At 43.7% G+C, this 12,112-nt stretch overlaps 1 protein-coding gene across 1 annotated transcript; it reads left to right on the top strand.

Annotated features, from left to right (window-relative positions):
• Positions 1-8,521: 8,521 nt before the first annotated feature.
• On the top strand, positions 8,522-11,097 carry LOC136483441 (probable WRKY transcription factor 29). The gene is made up of 3 exons (XM_066480519.1): positions 8,522-8,916; positions 9,018-9,134; positions 10,334-11,097. The coding sequence occupies exons 1-3, from the start codon at positions 8,606-8,608 to the stop codon at positions 10,893-10,895; spliced, it is 990 nt and encodes a 329-aa protein (XP_066336616.1). The 5' UTR covers positions 8,522-8,605; the 3' UTR covers positions 10,896-11,097.
• The last annotated feature ends 1,015 nt before the right edge of the window (positions 11,098-12,112 follow it).

Here is a 12,112-nt window from a genome sequence, read left to right as displayed (position 1 = left end):
ATTCAGATGTTTATTATGTCATGTTTCAAATTAAATCAATGTTTGATTTGGTGGGATTTCTCTCTCAAAAAGGTAAATTAGGATACTGAGTGATGAAAAATTAAAATACTAACGTTAAAATGATGTGAAAACAAATTTCCTGTCCAAAACCAATAATTTTAATAATTTTAATTAAACACTACATTTTTGCATTAACGAAATAATAAATATTAGTTACATTATGTTTTATAATTCTAACAAAAAATAAAAAAAGTTAGGTTATGGATTTTTCCTATGTGCAATAAACAAAAATAAAATTCATATTTTTAACAAAATAATTTTATGCCTTTTATTTAATTTACTATGTATTTCATAAAAACTATTGCATTTCTATTGTATTTAACAAGACTATTGCTTAAAACAGGCGGGAAACGAAACTACAGGCCACCTTTACTCCCGGGTGGGAAGCCCACCCGGGAGTAAAGGTGGGCTGCAGTTTCGTGGCCCGCCAAAAAAAAGCCTTTACTCCCGGTGCGTGTTACCAACCGGGAGTAAAGGTATACCTTTACTCCCGGTTGGTAACACGCACCGGGAGTAAAGGCACCTTTACTCCCGGTTGGTAATACGCACCGGGAGTAAAGGGTTTTTACTCCCGGTTGGTGGCTGGCACCGGGAGTAATTCTCTCTGCTATATAACCTCCAGCGCCTGGCGCAGATCGATCCGCTCGTCTTCTTCCTCGTCGAACACCGCCGCCCTCTTCTTCCTCGCGCCGCGTCCGTTCGCCTTCCGTGACACCGGCGCCGCCGTCTTCTTCCTCGTGTGGCCTCCACCGCGCGCGCCCGTGCCCCTCCTCCGCGCTTGCCCGTGGCCCTCCACCGCGCCCTCCTCCGCGCCCGAGGCCCTCCACCGCGCGTTGCCCCACCACGCCCGAGGCCCTCCAGTACACTGCCGAGCTTGATCAAGGTGATATATTCGTCGATCTCTTTGTACATTCGTCCGAGCCCTCCACTGCCGAGTTATAGATCACGTCGAAAACTACAACTTTGGTGTAAGCCATGTCAACGGTCGAGGTCGATTGAAAATTCCAAATTTTGAATCACAAAATCTAGAAACTAAAAATGAATATTTGGAACTCTAAATGATTTTAAATAAAAACATATCTTAAGGCAAGTTTTGAATATTTGGATATTATATGGATAAATTAGCAAGTTTAATTAGAGTGTCAAAAACTGCATTTTATGGTACAAAAATACATTTTAAGATCACTGGGACCTGAACTCATGACAAGTATAATTAAGGACCACCAATGAAATTACTTTAGAAATTAATTAGATCGATGTAAATCCATGGCTTGTATAATAAACACGCTATATATTATTTGGAAACAACGCTACGAACCATCCGCTAATGAACTTTCGTTACAAACTCCACAGGATGGCAACCATTGTCGTTGTCACTAAAGCTGAAAATGATCCAGCCCATCAACCGCCATATATTCATCACTATATGATATGCCATTATTTCAAGATGCAGTTTCAATAGAAGAATTTTTTCTATCTTCATAGATCAATGTTTGTTAACGAAATTTTATCCAAATATATTCATGTAGGGTCTTTTTTTTGAAGGATTTGTTGTAGGATATATAATGGTCAAATAGGAACTCAATTTTGATACCCAGTTTGTAAACTAAGCGTTTTTTAGTTTATCAAAAATATCACATGTGATGATGTTAGCAGTTTTTGTTGGACTTGCATGCATGGCTACAGACAAATGAAGGAAAACTTCAATGTTTCTTCATTTGTGAACTTTGAATATACAGATATAATATATTAATGTTGCTAAAGTAATATGAGCATTACATATTTTTTTCCGGGAAGACTATCTTCAAACTTTATATCATAGCATCAGAGATCGCCTGTAGAAGAAGAAAATAAATTCTTATCATTTCGGAAATAGTAATGGTTATATGAGCAATAAGACACATATACTTACATTTCATAATGACTTATACTTACATTATTAACATAGAATTTTCTCATATGATGAATGACTACATGGTTCACATGGTACATAGGATCACAACATCACGCACCGACACCGCCCCGGCCCGCCTCACGTCGTCGTCGTCGTCAGCACGCCGGCCCGCCTCACGTCATCGTCGTCAGCACACCGGCCACCGCGCCGACACGTATATATACGTCATTTGTATTCATATGCATTTCGTCCATGCGTTTCTATGTATACGGCGGAGCACCGCCGCCCTCGTTCACCCATGTGTACAGACATATATACGGCGGAGTGGAGCACCGCCACTCTTGTCACACCGCCCTTTCTCGTGCCCTAATTCGCCCTAGTACCGACGTAGTTCGTCCTAGTGTGGCGAATTGCGTCCGTGATCGAGGGGCAAGATTTAATAATGCATATTGTTTGTAGATTTTACGCATGTAATAAGCAAAGATTTGACGTACTATATATTGGTTTTGTTTTTTGAAGCTAGATGGCCGACCCGAGAAATATGGATGAGGAGGAGTTGATGATGAATTTGATCAACACTGGCACTCAAGTTGCCGGCGATGATGGTGCTAAAAATAACGTGCAAGAGGATGTAGATGACGGGAGTCAGTACTTAGCTCTTGAACAAAATGAGCAACAACATATTGGCCAAGTATATATTTTTTATTATTAGCTATATATATATTATCATATGTCTTATGTGTGCTCATGACATTAAAAATAATGTTTATGTTTTGTAGCCCTCTGGATCGACATCAACAACTACAACGAAGAGTAAAAATGTTCGAGGTCCCAAAAAGCCATTGGAGGGTCGCTTCATCATCTCGGAGTTCAATGTGGATACAGGAGAACCGGGGGGGGCCGAATAAAATGAAATTTGTGCACCACTGTGGTTACCTTGTACGGGACCGGCTCCCGATTAGTACCCGTGAATGGAAGAAGAAGACCAATGCTCCTCATATCAGTTTTGTCTCCGATCGTGACAAGGCGTTAATTTGGAATGATGTCTTGGTACATTTCACGCTCCAAACAGATGGTTATGATGATATAATAGATGGTGATGAATTGAAGGAGCGAGTTAGGGATTGGGCAATGAAGAAGATGGCCACCCAGTTTCAGACTTGGAAGAAACACCTATACACGACGTATGTCAAGAAGAACATAGCACCAGATTTTACTGTCCCAGGCCCGATCTCAAAGCAGAGGCCCTATTGGGATGAGTTTGTACAGTACAAGACTTCGGAAGAGGGTGTGAGTCGGGTGATAAAGAACCAACGTAATGCCCAATAGAAGACATACCACCATACCTTGGGATCAGGTGGCTACCCGACTGCCATTAAGAAGTGGAACAAAATGGAAGCAGACCTTCTTGCCAAGGGTATCAGACCAGAATCACTCGAGTGGGGAGAACGTGCAAAGAATTGGTTTTTCGCTCATGGGGGAATACTAGACCAGGAGACAGGGAAGTGCGTTTATGGCGCAAGACTGCAAGAAGCAACAGAAAGATTGTTTTATGCTCAGAGAGCTACTGCTAGTGGTGCGTTCAGGCCCAACAGAGAGAAGGATGAGCTGACATACGCCATCGGGACTATTGAACATGGTGGCCGAACTAGAGGCAAAGGAAGTGTCTCATGGGAGCATGGATTCCCTCAGGACAGACCTTCCTACAGAAGTCGCCAGAGAAAGAAGGAAGAAGAGGCACAGCGGCTCCAGAGGTTGGAGGAAGCAGTGCGTGAAGCACAGGAGCGGGAAAAAAACCTTGAAGCGAGAATGCAGGAGGAAATCAAAAGGCTAGTGCAAATAGCAGTGAGTGCATGCAAGCAGGCATCAGAGCCAGGAATCAACATTAGCCAATCTGTTCAGTTGAAAAGCAGCTGCGCTTCCACGGAGATACCAAATCAAGGGGACACAGGACTGCGCTTCCCTGTGGATGATGTCACTAAACCTTGTACAACGTGTGAGCTACACATTCCGAAGGAGAATTCCACAATCAAGGTGGCTATCGGTCTTGTTAATCCTATCGACCGAACCAAGACACCAAGGATTCATGGGAATATAATCCAAGAAGGATATGCTACCATCTCGGTAGATAAAGCTGAAAAAGGTTTTAGTGATTTGCCTCTTGACATTCCTGGAGGTGATGGCAAGAAGACTCTAGGAGAAGCGGAGAAGACATTCATTCTATGGCGCAAGCGCTACATCATCATTCCAGGGATGTCGGCTCCACCTCCTCCTGAACTACCTCACCATAGGTACGTGCGGATGAAAACACTACATCATTAATTTGTATTGGCTTAAATAATTAACAATCTGCTCATAATAATATGTCATTCCTTTTTTTGTAGCAGATCCTCCCCCAACCTAAATCCAATTGTTCAATCGCCAGATCATCATAGTGCTCTGTACGATGACATTGTGTTGGAAGACGAGGCTGCATCCACACCCTCTCCAAGGAGGTCTCCAACGCCTCCCCCGCCCCCGCCTACCAAGAAGCCTAGCAAGAGGCCAGCCCCTCAAACGAAGAACCAGTCCCCGCCTGCAAAGAAAGCCACCGTGAAACCAAGGGCTATTCCCAAAATAATATCTGAAGAGAAGGAAGAAGGAACTGATGCATATAAAAAAGACATGTCTAGATTCTATGACAAACTTAAAATGAATCAAGAAGCAAGGAGAAACCTGGAGAAACCGTACTTCTTCGTAGCTCCGGATATTTTAAGAAAAAAGGTGACTTCTTACCAGCAACAACAGCGGGAATCTCGTAAGCCGTCCAAATCAACGTTATCAGACTATGACCGCACTCTCACCAAGTCAATTGAGGCGGCACAGAAAAAGAAGCGGGCAGGGAAAGGAGTTGCCCAACTCGGACAACAAGCGCACCAATCAATCCCCCCGCTAGTTGTTGGTAATGAATATGGTTCGAATTTAGGATTAATGCATCAGGCAAACATACCTCCGGATGTCGATTTGGATCACCTTGGTGAATTTCTTGATGAGACTAGTCTCGACCTTTACCAGATGTTTGGTGATGGAAACATTGAGAGTGCGGCGGAGGTTGATATTTGGAAGAAAAAATTTGTACTAGGCCAGAGTCTATACAACCCTCAAGCCTTATCTGATCTGGGGACGCAAATGTACCTGCTAAACAAGTGGTACATGCAGGCGTCTACCAGTGGAGACTTCTGCGTTGGTGTCAGAATTAGAGACGAACATTGGTTCCGTGGCGATGATGTTATGTATGTTGACTTTGCAGAATTTCATCAACTATGCCACCTGACCTCTCTGGACAAAGTTATCATTAGCTGCTATTGCCTGTAAGTAATAATTCTTTTGATCTATTATTAAACTCATCATATGTGTGTATATGCATATAAATTATCCTAACAAGTACTATATATATGCAGATTTACAATGACAGAGCTCAGAAAGGAAGGCTGCAATGAAATTGGTTTTGTTGATCCCCATATAGTATTCAAAGACCCAATTACTCCAAAGACTAATTGGAAGTCTGAGTCAGAGAGTAACCTCATGAACTTCTTAGTGAACCAATGCCACAAGAAGGATATACTCTTTCCCTATAACTTCAAGTGAGTGTTAATCATGTCGATCATAGCCTTAATGGCTCATATGTTGATTCTAGTTAATTAATGAGTGTTATGCGTTATATCCTATAAACACATGCAGTAATCACTGGATATTGATGGACATCGATCTGGTGAAAAGTCACTTGATAATCTATGACTCGATGAGAAAACCACAACAAGACTACCAAGATATGATAGATATTATCCAGAGGTAATTTCGGGATCTCTAGCAACTATATATACACACAAACATGATGATTAACTATATCTGATGACGTTGCAAATTTTTTATTGGGCAGTGTTTGGAAAACCTTTATTGAGAAGCAACACATGGAAAAATGCAAAGCGCCACTGAATGTAATCCCATTGAAAGTAAGTCCCCTGAATCGCATCATCTTTATTAATTAAACATATAGCTTTCACCGGATCACCAGATTGGATGACAAATCTTTTTCTCGTAAAGTGGTGTCTGAGGCAGGAACAGGGGAACAACTACTGTGGTTACTATGTTTGCAAGTTTATCAAGGTGCTCTCCCAAAGAACTCCTACAGAGAGACTCAAAGTACGTTAAAAATACACTATATATTCATTTAATTATTATTATTGATTGTGTTACTATGTCTTTATATATATATATGTATATATATTAATTTATTTTCCTTTAATTCAAACCTGTAGACTCGATGGTTGGAGGAAAAGGTCATACGGCAAGACCAAATCAAAGCAATTCAAGAGTCTATAGCCGGATTTTTTAATGAGTAGGTCATCGATTCCAAGGGCGAGTTCTACTTCGACCCAACACTGCCATTGAAGCCAAGCTAGAGGATGAGAAGAAACTTGTTATGTCACAACAACTATAATGCAATCTTTTGTAATATATGCACATGAAATAATATAATGTAAAATACACATATGCATGCATGCATGTAAATATATATATGATGCATGCATGCATATATATATATATATATATATATATATATTTCTATGCTTGAATTGTGTGATTTAATACGTTCATTGTGCTTGAACCGAAACATACTATATGCGCGTATAAATGTATAATTAGCAGCGTACAATACGACTTCGAAAACCTATTTTGAAAAGAAAACAAAAAAATGAAAAGAAAAGAAAAAAGAAAAAAACCTTTAGTCCCGGTTCGTATTACCAACCGGGACTAAAGGTGCCGGCCATCGTGGCATGTCAGGAGGCACCTTTAGTCCCGGTTGGTGTTACCCACCGGGACTAAAGGTCCTCCTTTAGTCCCGGTTCCTGACCCGGGACTAAAGGACCCCCCCTTTAGTCCCGGATGCTTGCTCCCGGGTGGGGAACCGGGACTAGAGGGGGTTCCCCACCGGGAGTAAAGCTCGGTTCTCTACCGGTGGGCGGAGGACTCAATATGGCTAGGTAGGGCATTCACCGCCATATCTTAATTTGAGTGCCTCATCGTCCTCTCTTTTAGTATATCCTAGTTTTCTCTAGTATTTTTTCCCTATATCTTCACCATAAATCAAGTCATGGGGCTCTAGCGATATACAACCTGTTCGCTTGCTCGTAAACGATCGTAAATTTCCAGCCGGGAACAGTGTTTTTCTCTCACACCAAACCAGCCAGCAGTAAATAATCCACGATACGATACGGCCTCCCGAACAGGCTGATAGTTGTGCTACACCTTAATTTATATCCTCTGCCACTGCCCATACGTGCAGACTTATCAGTTTATAAGAGCATGCCTAACGCAGGCATATGATATCATATGCTTCAGCTTAAAGTAAGCTGCCTCGTAGATAGAGAATACATGGGGCTAATTTAGTTCTACCGCAGGCCAACACTCAAAACGATAAAAGTAGCTTTAACTTTGTCAGAACTTTTTTAGTCCTTCTCCCTCACCTGCATAAACAGGTCACAAGCTAACCTGCAATCTTCCACAATGCTCGGTGAGCAATGGCTTCAGACTTTTGATAGATTGGGCACCTAGTTGTTCTGTAGGAAGCTCTGCCATCAATCGGTCTGAGCTGGAGGCACCGGGAAGACGCGGAGCTTGAGGCTAATAGCCAGAGTGGCGCGTTGGGGCTGGCCTAAATCCTTTCATAATTTGACCTCCCATCAACTTTTGTTCTGTCTCTCTCTCTTTTTTGAAGAAACTTCTTTTCTTTACTGTAGTAGCTTGACTTGCTGTAGTCGCCTGCTTCTTTCCTTCTTCCTTCTTGCATTGAATGCATGGGTCCTAGCGACGGCCCAGCTCAAGAGTATGCACGCGTCATGGTGATGACGTCACTAGCATATGCACGTAATTGAGGACCAGCTAGCGTCACGCTCGTACGGGCCGGGAGACAGGACACTCAGCTCACGGATCACCACCAGTCCATGCCATGCATGCACCAATACACTTAGTAGAAAGATTTAAACAAAATAATGAATTGAAGCCACGCCTGCATATATTATTTCACACAGAATTCCCTTATACAACCGAAATTAATGAAGTTTTTCTTCTAGTTAGAACTAACCTACCTAATGAAGTTGGAGCAGGTTTATTGTTGCACAGTTTAGAATGATGGCTTCCAGTCATCAGCCTGTTCGTTTGTTGGTTTTAATCAGGGCTTATCAGTTATGTTACAGGATTTTTCTCTCACAATAAACCAGCACTAGCTAAACTTATCAGCCCAGAAACCAACCAGCGAAGTTGTGTTGACATTCTATCCCATACCCATGAAAAGGCCACTTGGTTGTGTGGGTCCCACACATTGATGCGCGATGTCCAAGCTTCCACTATTGGAGGAGAGAGGAGGTGTTGCCAATGGCCCATGAGCAGAGCCTGCAACAGCACTTTAGCTGCATGGTAGTACGTCTTGCTTTCTTTATATAAACAAAGTGAGCAGAGACTAGTGCCGGCATCTAATTAATCTCACGGTCACCGTACCTGACGTCGTGACTTGGCATATACGGAGTATGCATCAAGCTAGCAAGCAGGCGTCTAGGTCTAGCCCCTAGCCGCGGTCAACTCGCCCGAGATCAGCTAGCTAGTGCCGCGGCGATGACGCCGCCCGGGCGGCAGGGTGAGCTCCTGGCGCAGCTCCGTGAGCTGCTCACCTTGCCGTCGTCTCCGCCGGCTAATAAGCTGGAGTCCGCCGTCGGACCGTTGGCGGGCGCTGCTGGACCTGGACCATCACCTCCACCACAGGCGGCGGCGCCATCCACTGCTATGGCCAGCGGGGGACGTCGCAGGCAGCGGGGGAGCAGCAAGAGAGGCTGGGACGACGAGGTGACCAACGGCGAACATCACGGGGAGGACCTTGCTGCCGGCGCCGCCGCCGTTCGGCCTCGTCGTCAGTACTGCAAAAGAAGGTACGCACGTACAGGTTGATCACTGATCAGGATCTGTCCCTGGACGACGCTGGTGCTTCGATTCTGATCGACTGATGGATTGGACGCTGCTGCTACTGCAGAAGGAAGAAGCAACAGAGCGGCACATCGATGGTTGTAACGTCAGCGCCCGATTTATTCGATGGCTACCAATGGAGGAAGTACGGGCAGAAGCTGATCGAAGGTGCCATGTACCCCAGGTTCGTAGGAGTAACAAACTTATTTCATCACACATCTCCCTCAGCGAAGGCGGTTTAGCATGGCGGGGAATAGCGCGGCTACGGGGCCGGCAGCGAGTATTGAGTAAGACGCTGAGAACGGCTGGAGGAGGGCGAACGTGAGAGAGATTGTGTGAGAGAGAGAGAGAGAGAGAGAGAGAGAGAGAGAGAGGAAGAACACATCTGGATGGTTGGATTAGGAGGATAGGATCCAATGATTACTGTTCATCGTCTGAAAAATAAATAGGCACCTGAGAAACAGCATCTCCCTTATTTCATTCATTCTCCATTATATTACTAACTACTCTTAGCTAGCTAGTTGCTCCTCTAAGGGCCTGCTTATAGATAGTAAGTGCAACTTGTTAGCCAGCTAAAATTAGCGTCCATCCAAACATCAAGCTAACATGTGAGCTATTTTTTTTAACTAAGCCTCTAACTAGTTGCTAGTCAATTAATTGGCCAACCTTTAGACTAATTTTTGGACTCAGATAATAGTTAGCTCTAAACTGATCTCAATAGACGCTAGATCAGTTGCTCAAGCACACTGAAACCTTCTTGCCGATTCTGTGCCTCATCAGTACGTACCCTTCTTAGATTGTCTCCAACAACCGTTACCCAAATTACAAGACTCATTCCACGTTTGGGTAGCGCTACAGGCAAAATGTTCGATATTTATTTTTGGCCTTCTCCAACAACAAGACCCAAAAGAGACAGATTTCTGCAAATGAGTCTCCAGGAGAGAGGATACTCAGATTTGGGTATACCTCTCCTGAGGTACTCTGTTTGAGACTATATGTATTGTGTTGGATGCCTATTTTGGGTTCGTGTCTCCTGATACGTAGTCCTAATTCCTGCTTAGCTTCTGTAGCTCCACAGGGAAAAAAATACCCCTGATGCATGCATTCCCTTTGATCTGGGACCCCCTCGCTGCTTGCTGGCAACGCTGCAACCAGTCAAACAATGACTGTCGTGTCGTGATACACGTTGGGTGGGCCCTGCATTGTCCTGATTCGGTCGATCGACACAGTGAACCTTGCAAAATTCAACTTTATACTACACCTGCTTACTAACCTCCGAAATTCTTGACAAAGAACAACAAAAAAAGTTGAGTTATTGCCTACGGTCATTTGGTTTCTTATATACTTATCTGGATGCTGCTGCGCATGTATACGTACGTGCAGGAGTTACTACAGGTGCACAAGGAGTGCAGAGCAAGGCTGCGCCGCCAAACGGACGGTGCAGCGCAACGACGACGGCGGAGCCGCCACCGCGGCCGCGGCGCCCAAGTACACGGTGGTGCGCGTGGGGGAGCACACCTGCACGGCCAACGACTCCCCGGAGGCACCGGTCATCCTTGAGACCACCGCTGTCGTCGTCCCTGCCAGCAATAGTAGTACGGCTCCTACATCATCATCAGCTGCTGCGTCTTGTTCTACCACCACCGTCGTGACTGAATCTCCGGTGAACTCCGACAACACCTGGAGCACTATTACTAGCAGCGTCAGCGACTGTTCCGTCGACGACTACTGCGGCGGATTGTTCGCCACCGTCCATGACAATGACTGGGTCCCGGCACTGGCTGCGCCTCGGTCACCGTTGTCGCTCCCGACGATTGAGGACTTCGCTGGACCCATCCGGTCGCCGGTCCACATCTCTGCCGCGGATGGTTGGACGATTGACCTTGACCACCAGTTCCTGCTCCAGCTCGTCAACGAGCCTACTATTATCTTTCAGCATCTCTGAAGTCTGAACTGCTTTCTCTTACTAGTAGCTCGCAAACTGTAATAGGCGACACATAATAATGCTTGTACTATAGCTCCACCGTTTCTATGTGCATGATATTTAGGAAATGCTAATTAGTTTAGATGAACTAATTAGCTTATCCTAAACGTCATATTTTTTCTTTTTTTTAAAGTTTCTTCATTGTACTTTTCAACTCTCTTATTGGCCCTCCTCCTTTTTTTCAATACAATGAACAAATGTCTTGCCATTTCATTTGGAGAAAATAAATATCACATATCCAAAAATGGTGATAGTATTTGTTACCATATTTGCCAATGCTCTCGACCTGTCATAAGAATAGTTAATGCATGATAAAACATGTGCCACCTCACCCTTGCCCATGCTGCCGCTCACCCTTGCCTCCACCGCCGAGGGCGGAGCCAGGAATTAGACATAAGGCCTAGCGGTTCCTCGCCTAGGAACCATTCTGGCTTGATCAAGGTTATATATACAAATTAGCGAACCATTCATAAGAATCATTCTGGCTAGGAATTGTTCCATAGAACTGAACAAGGCCTAAGGGGATCGGTCGAAAAGAGCCGGCCAACTTATAAAAATTGAGCGCAGCTCAACTTGTCAGTTTCCTCAAGGTGATCATTTGTGTTAATTCGTTGACTTGACACGGTTGCCTGCATTTTCTTATATATATTCTAAGATCTAATACACTATTCTTTCACTGGTATATGTGATAGGCCCGATGACAACGAGGCTCTGTGGTGACTTCATAAATCTCGAATTCTACCGGCTTAGTCTCTAGGAGTTGTTCATAGGGACGATGTGATTTTATTATCCATTCCCTATGTCCTATAAAAATATCACTATGAGATTTGTGCTGGTTCTTAAGGTTGACTAGGTTTATAGAAAATATTAGTATCATGTATATCTTCAGATAAGTTTATTATAAAAATATATTCAATGATCTATCTAATGATACTAATTATGTACTATAAATATTAATATCTCTTACATGTATTTAGTCAAAGTTAAAAAAAATATTTAACTTCTCAGGAAGAGAGAACAATACTTTTTATTAGACGAAGGGAGTAGAAGATTAATAGGTATATATGGCAATAATTTGTTATATTTTCCTTTTAATATAAATAAAAATTATAAAATTGTACTGGTAACTTTTTGTTGTTGTGATATGTTAGGGGCGCGGGGGGAGGGGGGCATGGCCC

This window comes from Miscanthus floridulus, chromosome 9, assembly GCF_019320115.1.
Source record: "Miscanthus floridulus cultivar M001 chromosome 9, ASM1932011v1, whole genome shotgun sequence".
NCBI classification, from domain to species: Eukaryota; Viridiplantae; Streptophyta; class Magnoliopsida; order Poales; family Poaceae; genus Miscanthus; species Miscanthus floridulus.
Note: the sequence above shows the minus strand (reverse complement) of the source record. Positions and strands in the feature narration are given on the sequence as shown.